The sequence below is a fragment of the Myotis lucifugus genome, unplaced genomic scaffold (assembly GCF_000147115.1).
Source record: "Myotis lucifugus unplaced genomic scaffold, Myoluc2.0 scaffold_115, whole genome shotgun sequence".
Lineage (NCBI taxonomy): Eukaryota > Metazoa > Chordata > Mammalia > Chiroptera > Vespertilionidae > Myotis > Myotis lucifugus.
In genome coordinates this window covers 2,864,227-2,880,721 of record NW_005871163.1, presented here as the reverse complement: position 1 = coordinate 2,880,721, position 16,495 = coordinate 2,864,227, and the positions used below count along the sequence as shown (strand labels likewise).

The following is a 16,495-nucleotide window of genomic DNA, read 5'->3' as shown; positions in this document are numbered from 1 at the left end:
AAATACAAAGTGTGTATATATATATAAAAAACCAACAGACCAGAACGACAGAATGACCAGAACTGGGATAACTTGTCACTATGATGCGCACTGTGGCAACCAACTGGCCCGATCGCCCCCACCTAACCTCCCGCAGCCCCTCCCCCAGACCAGCTCAGGGCCCTGACTGGGCCCTGATTGGAGATGGGGCCGGCCACCAACCTCCCACCTTCCCTCCCCCTCCCCACCTCCCCACCGGCCTGGCCTGATTGGCCTCCATTGGGGTGGGTTGGCCGGACCCACCCATGCACGAATTCATGCATTGGGCCTCTAGTCTATAATAATAAAAGCATAATATGCTAATTAGACCAGACATCCTTCCTGATGTCCTTCCTTCCAGACAAAGCTGCGGTAGGCGGGGGTCGAGGCAGAGGTAGCTGCCGCAGCCGCGGCAGGGACCAAGGCCCTTGCACGAATTTCATGCATCGGGCCTCTAGTCTAGCACAACTATCTAGCGTAAATGTAGGCAAAAATAATTTGCAACCTGTATTTCCATGGGCAGTTACTTACCAATGTGATGCTTGTTTGCTTGCAGGGCTCTCTCCAGGGTAGCAGACAATTGTTGATAAATCTTATGCACAGCCACCTGGATTTCAATCTGTATGTTTCTCTTAGCTGCTCTGATCCCATCCTGAATTACAAATAAAGATTTACTTTTTCTATTAGCAAAAATAACGCCTCTTACCAAAATAAAAGTAATAGCCCTTTTATCCTTAGTCTAGCTATCTGGTAGAGCCCTATGGTGGCTTTTAATTATTTAGTATATTTCAGTACATAAAAGTTTTAAAATAAATTTATTTTTAAATTGATAATTCCTAATTCTATACAATCTTTCTCCTTTCCCACAAGGCATGTGTTCCTTTATAAATATGAAAGACATAAAGATAACACTTAAAAAAGTTTTTTCAAACAACCTGAGAATCTAGACAGAATGATTACGTCTAAAATGTAAATTTTTGAAACCCATTCTTCCAAACACCCTATCCCAACTTAGATTTCTTTCTACCAACTTGGCTAAGGGTTAATAAAACTAAGCCAGCAGAGAATCTGAAAGTACAACAGTGCTATGGCTCACCTAACCCCAACTATAATACTATTATTCAGGAAACAAAACCAATGAGATATCTTTAAGAGTCATCTCAAAGTGTTTTTTTAAAATATATTTTTATTGATTTTAGAGAGGAAGACATAGAGATAGAAACACCAATGAGAGAGAATCATTGATTGGCTGACTCCTGCATGTCCTGACTGGGAATCCGAACTGTGACCTCCTGGTTCATAAGTCAATAATGCTCAACCACCGAGCCACACTGGCTGGGCTAAAAGTCTGTATTTTAAAACTTCAATCTTAAACCCAAAATTATAAAACTGGTTTTGTAAAAAGACAGTTAAAATCTGAATATACTGCAAGGTGTCATCGTCACCTACCTGATAGTGATGCAGTCGGCCACTCTCTCCTTTGGCTCCTGCGTGTCCAACAGTGCCTAAACCAAAACACCCTGCTAGAAACTGCAGCCTCACAGATGTGAGCAGTGTGGATGACTGGAAGCCTGAGCTCAACCTGCTTCCTGCTAGAGAGATGCTACCTTTTTCCTCCATTCCAGACAACAGAATGAGGATCTGGTGAAGTGCCTCTAAACGAAGCTTGAGAAAAGTAAAATAAACATAGGTTAGAGTTCTTCACTGAACTGAGACACAAAGGAACTCTGTATATCACAAACAAAATATTATATATCACAGAATATTCTAACATTTCTTAGGAATTTATTTTATTAAGATGAAAATTTTTAAAAATCAAAATATCTCTAGAAACCCTATAAGCATACTATAGTACAAAAGAGGCTACACAGTACAATGTGAAAAGTAATAGATTTGAATGTAGAAGACCTGGTTTCAAGGGTGGACCCTGCTACCTACTGTGTGGCCTTAGGAAACTCATTTAACTTCTTGAGTCTCCCTTTCTTCAGATGTAAAATGAGGCTAATCGTACTATTGTAACCTACTCGCAAAGCTACTATGATGCTCATGAGGAGATATATGTGAAGGTTTCAAAACTGTAAGGTAGTATAGTTACTGCTATATTAGTAACTTTATAATACTCTAGCTCAAGAATTAGAAATATTTCTATTTATAATTAAACTTAGTGGGGTGACACTGGTTAATAAGATTATATAGTTTTCAAGTGTACATTTCTATGACACATATCTATATTGCATTGTGTGTCTATCACCTAAAGTCAGATCTTTTTCCATCACCAAATATTTGACTTATCCTTACCACCCTCCCCCGCTTTCCCATACTGTTGTGTCTATGAGTTTTTATCTGTTTTTTTGTCTATTTGTTTTTCTTGTTTGTCCATTTGTTGATTTCAGTTTTACATCCCACATATAAGTGAGAAGTATTTCTGAAAGGTTTCTCTGTGGTTCGCTTCAACTTCTGACTCTACCTTCCCTAGGAGGACATACCTATCACTGTAGTCAATCAGCCTAATCCTCCTCTTTTTTTTTTTTTGGAAATAATTTTACATTTACAGAAGAGTTTTGAAGATACAGAGTTCTTGCATATCTTCCCCTAATGTTAATATCTTATGTAACTATGGTAACATTACTCTTTCTTTTTAAATATATCTTTATTGATTTCAGAGAGGAAGGGAGAGGGAAAGAAAGACAGAACTAAGAAATTAACATTGGGACAACACTACTGACTAAACCACAGACTTCATTTAGAATTCACCAATTTTCCCATAATATCCCTTTTCTATTCCAGGATATCACATTGCATTTAGTTGTCATGTTTCCTTAATCTCCTTTAGTCTATGACAGTTTCTGTCTTTTCTTGTTTTTCATGACCATGACACACTGAAAGAGCTATTCATGTAGCTTATAGAATGTCCCTCAATTTGGGTTTGCCTGATGTTTTCTCATGATTGAACTAGAGTTATGGATTTGGGGGAAGAATACCTTAAAGTCTTCTTTTAACATTATCAGAGTTACATGATACCACCATCTTATTACTGGTAATGTTACTCTTTCTTTTTAAATATATCTTTATTGATTTTAGAGAGGAAGGGAGAGGGAAAGAGAGACAGAAACATCAATGATAAGAGAGAATCATTGATCGGCTGCTTCCTGCATGCACCATACTGGGGATTGAGCCTGAAACCCGGGCATGTGCCCTGACTGGGAATGGAATTGTGACCTCCTGGTTCATAGATCAATGCTTAATCACTGAGCCATACTAGCCAGGTAGTAATGTTCTTTTTTTTCCTTTTTATCTATTTTTGTATGTTTTTATTAATTTCAGAGAGGAAGGGAGACAGAGAGAGAGATAGAAACATCAATGATGACAGAGAATCACTGATTGGCTGCCTTCTGCATGCCTCCTACTGGGGATCAAACCCACAACCCGGGCATGTGCCCTTGATTGGAATCAAACCTGGGACCCTTCAGTCCGCAGGCCGAGGCTCTATCCACTGAGCCAAACCAGCTAGGGCAATGTTATTCTTGATCACTTGGTTCAGGAGATGTCTGCCAGGTTTCTGCAACATAAAATTACTCCCTTTTCATACTGTTGTTAGCCCTGAGTCACCAAGTCCAACTTACCCTCAAAAGGAGGAGGAGTTAAGTTCCAGCTCCCAGAGAGACGAGTATCAAAGAATTTGTGGACGTGTTAAAACCACAATAATAAATATTTTGAGGGAGATACTTTGAGGTTATACAGATACTTTGAGGTTATCCTGTGTCTCCTTAAAGTTCTGCTCCCTAATTTTAGCATTCATCATTATTACTATGGTGTTCTAATCTAACCCTTTTTAAAGGAAGACAAATGAAGGCTCTGAGAAGAGATAAGACTTCTGATTAGAGTATCTTGTTCTAAGAGATGGAAATAAAAATGCACTTTTCAAACAAAATATGCTGTTATAGTTAAGATAATGACACCAACGTGTTCAGGTGGAGGAAAGGGGGAGGAAATGAATATAAGAAAAGGAAAAGTTGCCGAAACCGGTTTGGCTCAGTGGATAGAGCGTCGCCATAGTCCTTCACAGGAATAAATATCAAAGACTTACTTCTGCCCTTAACTGCTGCTGTTCCATTGCAATGATGGAGATGTGCAGGAGGCAGCTGATCGATGTTTCTGGCTCTCTATCTCTCTCCCTTCCTCTCTGTAAAAAATCAATAAAATATATTAAAAAAAAAAAAAAAAAGGAAAAGTTTTCCCCACAATTTTACATTCAGTGGTTCAGTTTAAGTTTCCATAGTCCTTCACAGGAATAAATATCAAAGACTTACTTCTGCCCTTAACTGCTGCTGTTCCATTGCAATGATGGAGGCCTGGGGACTTGTAGACATACTTTCCTCTGGCTCTTTAAAACCTGGGGCATTCCCCACATCTCCACTCACAAAACTTACAACATTTTCAATCAAAGTGTGAACTCCCAAAGACTTGGTAAGATCAAAATCAGACTCAAAGGAGTAAGAGGAATTGCACAACCAGTCTCTGCTATGTTTCAGGCGAGCCCAAGAGTCGTTCCGGAATTCCAACTGACTGTGGATAGGACCTACATACAAACAGAACAAACATGCATCAATGGTAACCTAGTAGAGCATACAATCTGAAACTAGATGAGGGCTGAGTACTGCTACCATACCAACTGGTGAGAAATGGATACTTAGGTTTGAATACATGCATGCATTAAGTGAATCTGAGCAAAATGCTTTTGTAAAAAAATAACAAACAAACAAAAACTACAGCAATGTAAGAAAATAAAGGGAAAGCCCTGTTTGATGTACCAGTATCTCTGTAAGCGCTTTAGCAACACACTGCCACAAGAAAAAGAAAGGCAGAAGCTGCTCTCAAAATGCTTAGCTTAAAATGCTCTGCAGTATTAAACCAGACCATTATTTATGAACAAAAAGGAACTAGGCACTTAGGACACTGCTGCTAAGACCTACTAATAATAGGACTTCATCTGATTTAACATATCATTGCAAAAAGTAAGTTAAGACTGTGCAAAGTGTCTACATATCTGCAATAAAACATTACCAAAAAATGAATATTGAAGGGCAAGTAAACTTACACAAAAAGGAGACACAAACATCACCCTTTGGATTTCATTAATATAAGGAACACTTTCACTGTTTCATGTACATATTTATTACACATTGTGAAACTCCTATATAGAGGAAGCAAAGTTTCACAGACAAGAATATGTAAGATTTACCATAAAGTGACAGGTATATAAAATTAGCAAATGGTTCACAGTAGTTGCAAAATATAATACCATTAGTTTTGCCAATGAGCCTTTTCTAGACTAAAATCTTTAGACAGCAAAAATGTTGATATGTTTGAATACAACAACTGTCCAAGTCATATGGCAATATTAGCTTTAAATAAATATAGAAATGTCCAATTCCTACAGGCTTTGTCTTTTTTAGTTTAACTGATCTCAGGTATACTGGGCTCATGATATATTCTCATCGTTGGTCCATTCATGGCCTGCTTTTGTATTTATATTTATTTATAATAAATGTGAACACAAGAACTAGAAAACTAACAATAACTTGTATCTATCTGTTCCTCTTCCAACCCATCTCTCCCTGTCTCCTATCTAAGGTTTTTACTATCCCTAAGTCTGGTTTTATCATTCCTTTAGTTTTATTGTTGTAAAATATTGTTTTATTTTACATATACATACATATATATATATAGTCCCTAACAAAGTTTAGTTCTAGTTACTTTAGACTTTATAAAAAAGTATAATTTATATACATATGTACATATATATGACATACTCTTTTCATTCAATATTATATTGCTAATATTCATTCACATTATTGCATATAGCCATGGCTCATTTGTTTGAGTGCTGCATAATAGTCTATCATGTGAATATACTAAATTTCTCTATTAGAAATGTATCTAAAGGTATCCAATAAATTATGCATTACAAAAATTATATTTGTTACATAACTAGATGGAAAAGATTTGGGAAGAGAACTATTTAAGCACTAATGCCCACAGAGAAAACAAACTAACAAAATATTAATTGCATAATTTATTTTTGAATTATTACATCAGTGTCAGTAAAACCCCAGGACTGCAAAATCAAAATAGAAAGTCATAACAGGCAGCTAGTAATATAAAGTAACTATAAAATAATTATATACATTCTACTAAATAATTTAGAGAATGACAAAGAATATATGGTTTATCTGCCTTTCATGTTTTAGCAAGAATTCTTTAAAAATGTTGAATATTCTGTTTTACTGAACATGAAAAATACCAATCTGAAAATTTCCCCAAATTACATAGCTAAATATTTTTTCATGTAAAATAGAAAAGAGTAAAACTTCAAAGATGCCTAATTAAGTAATTAATAATGTCACAGATATATAATTTTTAATTAAATTAAAAGTATTTAAAGACTAAAGTAGGGGTTAAGGAAAAAAAATTATTTTCCATTTTCCTAAGCATTGCATATTCAGAATCTAGATGTATCCTTAACTTACAAATTAGTTTTTGGCTCAATGCATTGAGCTTGTTTGTTCAATAATACAATTCAGAATAAAAAGTTCTGTTTTCCATCACTTACAAACCACTTTTCAAAATGAAAAAAATGTGCAATGAGTTAGTGTTAGAACCAAAGTAAAAGAGATCTTAAAGATTATCTTGTCCAATTTCCTTGAACTTGAGGAAAGAGGTGTTCAAGTAAATTGATCTGCTAAATTATTAATACTAATTCCTTAATTTTATGGGAGGTTGTCTTACATATTCCTGTTATCAATCAAGTCATAAATCATTAACCCATGGAAATTTCAATTGCCTGCCTACACTAAGGTTTGAATGTAAAGAATATACAAATACTGAATTGCCTTAATACACTCCAAAATATTCTATGGAGTGGGTAGCCAACACCCAAATTAAATCCTCTCTATAATTTCAAGCAGAGGTAAGCAAACTTGAGCCAGATAGTAAATATTTTAAGTTTTGTGGGCCATGAAAGTCTCTGTTGCAGGACTTGACTGTGCTGCTATAGGGTGAAAGCAGCCACAAACAAATGTGTAGCTGTATTCCAACAAAATGTTATTTATAGATTAAAAAAACACACCAAAAAGGTGGGAGGCCAAATTTGGCCCACTAGCCATAGTTTGCAGACCCCTAATTTAAAGGATACAACTTAGGTATATGACCCAAATAAAACTTTGCATGAATATAAGAAAAGAACAGAAAGGACACTTATCTGAAAGCATTAGGATAAAACATTAGGCTGACATCAATAATACTTTAAAACAAAAACTTACAGTATGAAAGTGAGAGATGAAAGCATTCTAAATTCTTTTAAAAATTATAACAACCTGGTAACTTCGGTTTGTTCTATATTTTTTATTTGAATATAGCAAATACTGTGTCTGAAAAGCATATCAAAAGCTTCTATAGCATAACTGTGACTAAGCCCAATTCTTACTTAACATTAATTCAGAATCACCTACTATGAAAAGAAAATAATATAAAAGTCCAACAAGAAATTTTGAAATTGTTTACTTGTCCTTACAACTTTGGTTCTTAAATGGAATTTTCAAAATGAACATGGCAGAGCTGCAATACATACTTTATAAACCATAAAATATGTAGGCAAGCTAAAAGGGGAAAAAATTTAAACATGCCATCATGTACTTGCTTGAAGCTCTTCTTTTTTCTGGGGCTCAACTGGCCAAAAAGGAGTAAATACACTACCACACAAGAATCAGAAGACAAAAGGAGAAATTTGATACAGATGACAACATTTACATTTGCTCCTCTTTATATAATCTAATTTGAAATGCAGAGATAAAATAGCATTTCACCCATTCATGTTACACCACAAAACACACGTTGATAAATGTTTCCATTTTAGCAATAAAACCCTAACTATATTTAAAGAACCAGGGTGGGGGAAATAGTCAAACCATATAGTATTCTTACTAATACTATATGTTGCTTCTTAAATTGCTTTGGCATACCCACCATTTCCTCCCCCACTATCTATTACTGTATCAGTTTCAGCTTAAATATGAAAACTAAAGTTAAGTTTCTGCTAAAAGGTATTGCCTTTCAGTAAAGGAGGAGCCCAGTTCTGCACAACCATAGCAAATCTTTAAATTATTTATCAAAGTACCAGAACACCAACATATTTAACAAGTTTTCTCAGGCTGTTATGAGAATTAAATAACTTAATATGTTTGAAGTGATGAGAACAATGCAGTTTATAAGTGTTTAATGAGTATAAATTTCATATTATCTCTGAGGTGCTCAGCAGAAATATGTGTCACCTGTCTCTTTTTAAAGTAATTTATGTCATTTTGGGTTTAGAATTTAGCTTTGATGCTTCTAAAGAGCTCACTTTGCTTTACCCCTTCCTAACATATTAGCTTCCTTGGACCAACCGTGAAACATTAACTGGAGTGCGGGGAGAAGCAGCAATTTCATTTCAAATTCTAAGTACATTTTTATTGTATAATCCACAAGCTCTAGGATTCATGAGATTAAAAACTATTTTTACTATCCTTTCTGAAATAGTAATTCTATTTTCTAGTTACCTTTTCTGAGAGACAAAGTCATCAGCAAAATTTTCTCCTGGGAACATTAAAAATGTAGTAACTATAATAAATTGGTACCACATTAAGTTCTATCATGAAAAGTGACATAACTGCCTGGCTGGCATGGCTCAGTGGTTGAGTGTCAGCCTATGAACCAGGAGGTCACGGTTCGATTTCCTGTCAGGGCATATGCCTGGATTGCAGGCTTGATTCCAAATAGTGGGTGTGCAGGAGACAGCCAATCAATGATTATCTCTCATCATTGATGTTTCTCTCTCTCCCTTTTTCTCTGAAATCAATAAAAATATATTTTTTAAAAAGTGACATAACTAGTTTGTCTAACTTCCTTAACAGATAATTAAAAAGAAATTCTCCATGAGGTCCTGCATTTGTTTTTCTGTTTTCAACAAAATAAAATTAAATTCCAACAAGTTAATAGATTTTGGTACTACCTTGAGCTTTTTTGAGAAACTGGTTTATCTATAAACAAAATCTGAATTAATGGCTTAATTAATTTATATCTACTTAGATCTAAAACTACAGGAAATCCACATCTACTAATAGGATAATTGTTTAAAATTTTTGAACAGGTAGCAATTCAGAGGATACTAATTTTAAAATGTTACCTAATTCTTCCTAAGAATTTATATTCAAATTCTAGGTTATTCTTAATAACACTAGGTTATTAATTCTGGGTTAATAATTCTTAATAACACTAGGTTATTAATACTCAGTTAATAATTCTAGGTTATTCTTCTTTTTCTCTGATTTCAAGACAAGATTTACAAACACAAACATGATGCTTGGTCTTAATAGAAAAATGACATCAGATACACACAACATACGTTTAGCACTGGAATGGCTGCCAGATCACACAAAACATACGTTTTTAGGAGCAGGGAGGCATAAAAATTAACTATCTTACATTTGGTACATCCGAAACACTTGTTTGAATAATATTTTGCTTGAATTAAGTCCTTTAGTATTATTTTATTTTTGTTAATCCTCACTGGAGGATATTTTTCCCATTGATTTTTACAGAGAGTAGAAGGGAGGGGAAAGACAGAAACATTGATGTGTGAGAGATACTTCCATCAGTTGCCTCCCACATGGACTCTCCCCTTCAACTGGGACCGGGGATTGAGACTGCAACCAAGGTACAGGTCCTTGATCAGAATCAAATCTGAAGCCCTTCAGTTCTCAGGCTGTCGCTCTAACCATTGAGTAACCAGCTAGGGCTAAGAGTAAAATTTTGTAACTTGCATTGGGCTCTAGGTTATTCTTAACACTTTCTATTTTATTCCAAGGGATGACTTTGGTACATGCTGACATGGTTAACATAGACTGAATCTCAATTTTATATTTTACAAGCATGATAAAGATTTGAGAGAAAAGAATCATTTTAGCCAATGGATTATCATCTATAAATATATTAGGAATCTTGTAAACTATAAATTGGATCCCTTATGCTACTCAGTAAGTTTGGAGCTATCTTCTCTTTAGCATCAAATGATATGCATTCATTAATATAACAGATTTTTAACAACAGTATTCACTTAAGTTCATCGAAATCAGGAAGGTAAATCTTTTCCAAAAATTTAATTCCTATGTCAGTTGTTAAGGAAAAAGATATTCTGGCTAATTATAGCACATGAATTGCCAATTTTCAAATAACCAGAAGATAAACACATACTGCACATTAATACACATTTAATTTATTTATCACAAATAACATAATTGTTTTAAGAAACCCAACAGCACTGATATGTTATAGTCTCAAAAGACTTTTCAATACAGAAAGCACCAGCTCTAGTCCTTATTCCTAATATTTGAGAAAAATCCTTCATGTATTCTAATTATAATTAAAGGACAAAATATTGCCATATTTTATTCTATAGAAGTACCAACACAAAAATGAAAAACTGTGTGTGTGTGTTTCTTCCCTCATTCCATTTTTTTCCAATGAAGGGCACTTAACATTCTGCCAAGGAAACTATCAGGAAATGGGTTTCATTTTGAAATATAAAAGACTTAATCCATGAAAAAAAAATGCTTTCCCCCACAGGCTTATAGAAAACTACCACTAGTGACAATTTTTAATATTTCATCTTTTCAAAACCACAATACACATGGGTTGGATGACTTTGTACAATTTGATTGTTTGAAAATTAATTGCAAAATTTAGAAACATTTTATTAGAAGAGTTAAATGGCAAGTCACATAATAAGAGTACCAGTAAATAGAGAATAATACTTCGAGAATTTTTAGTTATCCTTGTATTTTTATTATTTAAAACTGCTGTTCTTTCACCCATTTGCCCATATAACCAAGAATTAACTATATTATTCACTAAGACAGAGCTTCTAACAAATAAGTCTAACTCTTGATGACACTAAAACTATTCCTCATGGGAAATTTTTTTTAGAAACCATCAGTTCATCTCTTACATGCTTTATCTTATGAGGCAAAGAGGAAAACTAGAAACTTTCAGTTTGAAAGTGTGTATATATGGAGGCAAATGGGGTAAAGAGTTTTCCCTGTAATACCATTTAAACTATAACAACTATATTAGTGAGCTAAAACATGGCAAATTATGTACATAACCCTCCCTCCCCAATTATAAAGCACCACTTCTGGCACTCCATAGGCCTTTTAGTAAGTCAAAACACATGACAAATGAAAAACAGAGCCTATTATTAACTCCTAGGCATTCCTAGATTTTAAAAGGGTGTATATTTTAAAGAAAATGATCTTCCATTTAACTCTTCTAATAAAATGTTTCTAAATTTTGCAATTAATTTTCAAACAATCAAATTGTAAATACATCAGATATAAAAACTACTTAATTTAACCAGATATTTAATATTTCTTAATACTCACCTCTCTTTCTATGAGATGATGCCAAGTCCAAATCAACATTTCGTCTTCCATTCTATTAACGTTAAATATACATAATAAAAGTTATTAATAAAATTAGAATGTAATAGAGTATTAATAAAAATTAATCTATATAATTATAATAATGTGCTTATTCACCAGTCAAGTCACATCAACAATAAGTCTCTAAAAGCTCACTGAAAACAGCTATAAGAAAGCATAGCACATAATTCTCAGAAACTAAAACACAAAGGTTCACATTAACTAACACTGAAGTAGCAGAAGTGTTTCTTTGTTCCCACCTTTTCTTCTCTGGAATCTTTGTCTTTTACCTTCCAAACACATCTCATTAATACCCTCTAGATGCCTAAAGCCTGTGTAGCAAAGTCCCATTTTCCACAATCCCTACTTGCTCTATCCTTAACTTTCATTCTTTTCAAAGCTCCCACTAGTCCTAAGTGTTTAGAAGAAGAGAATCAGATGAATCCAATCCACACTAACAGAAAAATAGCATAGTCCTAACCCTTGCGGTAGTATTTTTAAAGTTTTTAAATGTTTTTAAGAGCCTATTAAATAAAGAAATCTCAAATTGTTAAAATGGCAGACAGCTTAATAAAATAGTAACGGCTTCAGGAAGAACAGAAGTATATTTCTGTGTATGTGTGGTGGGGGGGCGGTATAAACAACTGCCTGCTCTTATGTACAATCAACCATGCACAAACTACACATCTTAATTTATGCACAGACTCGATATTATGGTCTGAACAATTTCAATTGTCCTCTATCCCACATACAAAAAAAAATTGGTGGCAAAGAAGAAAGGCTGCAGAGTGACAAAATAGATCCATTTAGTAAACGTTATTATAGAAAATCTTTACCTGGTCACACATATAGTCACAAGTATTCACATTGTAGATAAATACATTTTGTCACACAAACACACACCCCAGAAATAATATATTCTCAAGCCATTTGGTGCTGGACAAAACATGAAATGGTTATCACCCAGCTCCTGAAAACATCACTTTGTCATCTTTTATTTTTTGGCTTCTTTCATCCTAACTTATCCTTTTATAAAGTACTTATTTGTGTACACCACATCAAATCCATTGTGAAATGAGGGGGGTAGGAGTTAAACTTAGATTTAATTGTTTACTTAGGTTTCTTCTCTGTTTACTAAGAGAAATAGATAATGTATCACATAATACTCTTTATGAAAGGTAAAACAAAGATTTAGAATTATTAAACTAGTTAACTTCAGTTATTTTTTTTTAATTTTTATTTTTAAATATATTTTATTGATTTTTTACAGACAGGAAGGGAGAGGGATAGAGAGTTAGAAACATCGATGAGAGAGAAACATCGATCAGCTGCCTCCCACATACCCCCCACTGGGGATGTGCCTGCAACCAAGGTACATGCCCTTGACTGGAATCAAACCCGGGACCCTGGAGTCCGCAGGCCGACGCTCTATCCACTGAGCCAAACCGGTCAGGGCAACTTCAGTTATTTTTAAAAAACCATTTTAGTCACTAATAATTCAGGATAAATGAAGTACTAGTAGATGTTGAGGATAGCAACATGACCACACAACCTCAGACAGGAGGGTAACATATTTCAGATGAAAAACCCAAACTGCCTCCACTGCTTGTTCTGCTTCTTCTGCACCAGGCAGGCTCTCTGAAGCTGTGCCTAGATCATCCTTCATCTGCAACAGAATCTGCTTTTCTCTAGTTGACTTTTCTATCTTTTATGATACTATCTTTCTATACATTCCATAAGGAAAAATAATCAAGTTAAACTTTTTCAAAAATGTATTTATTAATTTTTTTAAAATTCTGTAGAAACTAAATGAACAATTTTGGCAATTAAATCTAGACTTGGCCCACCTCTACTGATCTATCTTCCCATTTTGTTTTGAAAACAAATAATTTTCAAAAAAATGTTTAATCCTTACCTGGGGATATGTTTTTATTTATTTTAGAGAGAGGAAAGGAGAAAGCGAGAGAGAAGCATTGATGTGAGAGAGAAAAATCAATCAGTTGTCTCCCATACATGCCCTGACTGGGGATTTAACCTGCAATCTTTTGTTGTATGGGATGATTCTCCAACCAACTGAGCTCCTGGACAAGCAATTTTCAAAATGTTTTAAATTGTATTACCAAACTTGTTCTTCACAGTCCAGTTGAGACAAGCATAACAGGAAGTATTATTCCCCACTTCAAATATAAAGAAGCTGGGACCCTGGCTGGGTAGCTCAGTTGGTTAAAGCATCATCCTGATATACCAAAGTTGCAGGTTCGATCCCTGGTTAGGGCACAGACAAGAATCAACCAATTTGGGGGGGGAGGGGAGGAGGGGGTTGGGTAGAGACTAGGAAGATAAAAGAGGGGGAAATGGGAGATATCTGTAATACTATCAACAATAAAAAATATTTTTTAAATCAATCAATGAATGCATAAATAAATGGATTAACAAATCGATGTTTCTCTCTCTCTAAATCAAAAAGTTAAAAAAATACTAATAGTACATAAATAATTCTGAAACCCTAGTGGTTTATCAAAGCTACTAACAAACTGCTATTAAAAAAAACAGTGAAAGTCAATGTGAGTCAAGTAATCTTGGGAAGCTTTCTATAACAGTGGACATTTTAGCCAATCCTTAAAAGAGACAGGACTTGATCAACAAAACCCAGAAAATAGACATTAAAGCAAACAATGCTTGAGCAGAGGCTCAAGAGGTATGTTTAGAGTCTGGCAGATGGACTAGTATGGCAAAAATGCAGATTACTGCAGGAGAAAACTGGTTCCAAATGCAGGCAAGGCAATACGTTCCAGAATCTTTGATTTCTAGGTAGTCAGTATAATCACTGAGGTTTTGAATAGGAAGGTAGCATGATAAGCTGGTGTTTTGTTGTTCTTGTTGTTTGTATCTTCAAGAGCTCTATCTTTGAGAGCAGTGACTAAGGAGAGGAACGGGGAAATGCAGGGATTTCAGTTTGAAAACTACCATTTCAGACAAAGGTAACAAGAGCCTGAATCAAAAAGTAAAAAAAGAAAGAATGGGCACAGAAATTTTACCAAAATAGATTCAATAGTCATTCATTTATTCAAAAAATATTCAGTGACTGTTTACTGTGTGCCAGGAACTACAAATGTTTGGGCTACAGCAGTGAATAAAATAGCAAAAATTTCTGTCCTCAAGGAGCTTATATTCTACTGTAGGCTAACAGAAACTGATATAAATATAATAAATAAATTACATTAGGTGCTGTGGGGGGAAAGGGGAGCAGCACAAGGCAAGGTATACAGGGAGTGAATGAGTATGTGGAAGGGAGGGCAAACTGAAATTTTAAATAGAGTGGTCAGGCCCTGGCTGGTGTGGCTAAGTTGGTTGGAGTGTCGTCCTGTACACCAAAAGGTGGCGGGTTTGGTTCCTGGTCAGGGCACAAACCCAGGTTGCAGGTTCAATCCACAGTTGGGGGCGTGTAATTGAGGCAACCAATCAGTGTTTCTCTCTCATATCGATGTTTATCTCTCAGTTATTCTGTCTCTCTCTGGAATAAACATTTTTTTAAAGTGCACAGAGTGGTCAGAATAGGCCTCACTGAAAAAGTAACAACAGAATGATTATTTGAGGTGAGGGAATTAGTCATGTAGACAACAGTATTCCAGTCAGAAGAAACTGCTAAGTAAAGGCCCTTAGGTGAAGTTGTGTGGTATGTTTATGGAAAAGCCAAAAGCCTAATGTGGCAGGAGAATCGCCAAGGAGAGTAGTAGAAGAGGAGATAGGAGAGGTAATGTGGCCAGGATGTATAGAGTCTTGTAGGCCACTGTGAGGATTTAGGCTTCTACTTTGAGAAAAAGTGAGGTCACTGGAGGTTTTGAGTAGAGAAGGACATGATCTATGTTATAAAATTATCACAGGGATGGGAGATTAGATGAGACTTATCAGACTAGGAAGGGAAAATGGACAGAGAGAAATCTCAGTAGACTACAAAACTAGGAACATGAACTGAGAGCACAAAGAAACTAATGGGAATAAAGAATAAAAGAAAGAAGAACAAAAACATCATGAGATAATGAAGCCTGCTTGAAGACACTGTTCGACTTTCCTTAGAGGAGGAATCTTTTATGCTTAGAAGTTCCCTTTAAACATCTTTTGTTTATGTACCATTTGTATACGCCCAGGTTTCCAGCCTGGCTAGTTAATAGTACCACCTACTAAGAAAGGCAATATGAGAGAAGGAGATTTAGGAGAAAGATAAGTTTATATTTGGATAGGTTAAGATTGGGGTAACCCATGCCCTAGCTGGTTTGGCTCAGTGGATAGAGCCTCGGCCTGCGGACTGAAGGTTCCCAGGTTCGATTCCGACCAAGGGCACATGCCCAGGTTGCAGGCTCAATCCCCGGTAGATGGCATGCAGAAGGCAGCCGATCAATGATTCTCTCTCATCATTGATGTTTCTATCTCTCTCTACCTCTCCCATACTCTCTGAAATCAATAAAGAAATATATGTTTAAAAAAAAAAGATTGGGGTAACCCAACATGTTCAAGTGAAATATCCATCAGAGTCATGAATTTGCAGTTTAAGAATTCAGAGCTAAAGACAGAGATCTGAGAGTCGTTAACAGGTAAGTGGAAAATATCTATGCAATATAGGTATCTAATTTATCTAAAAGTTCTTTTAAAAAAGTTTTTATATGTCTAAAACAAATGTATATTACTCTAATTAAAGCCTCATATAGTATCTATACCTTGAAAACAAAAATTCTTCTTGACTGAATCTAGGTATACCTACCAGTGCGTAACCCTCTTCATCTGATTCAGGCTGAGACAAATCAGATTCACTCCTCGATTTGATCAGTCTATAATTTGGGCTTGTGTGGACTAGCCGGCTCTCTGCAGTAAGACTTTCACTCCTGTCTCACATGCACAAAGAAAAGTTTTTTATTTGGGACTGTTAGTGAACATAAAATGTAATGGAACTGGCAGCACAGAGA

General features: G+C 35.2%; 1 protein-coding gene across 2 annotated transcripts in view; it reads right to left on the bottom strand.

Annotated features, from left to right (window-relative positions):
* Window positions 1-16,495, bottom strand: part of HERC1 (HECT and RLD domain containing E3 ubiquitin protein ligase family member 1) — a 177,983-nt gene that overhangs the window by 77,304 nt on the left and 84,184 nt on the right. For both annotated transcript variants that reach the window (XM_023757829.1, XM_023757830.1), the window contains exons 24-28: window positions 16,294-16,414; window positions 11,496-11,547; window positions 4,329-4,597; window positions 1,468-1,683; window positions 550-670 (exon numbers count right to left, since the gene is read on the bottom strand). In XM_023757829.1, the coding sequence (XP_023613597.1) occupies window positions 550-670; window positions 1,468-1,683; window positions 4,329-4,597; window positions 11,496-11,547; window positions 16,294-16,414 (779 nt within the window). The remainder of the gene's footprint in view (window positions 1-549; window positions 671-1,467; window positions 1,684-4,328; window positions 4,598-11,495; window positions 11,548-16,293; window positions 16,415-16,495) is intronic.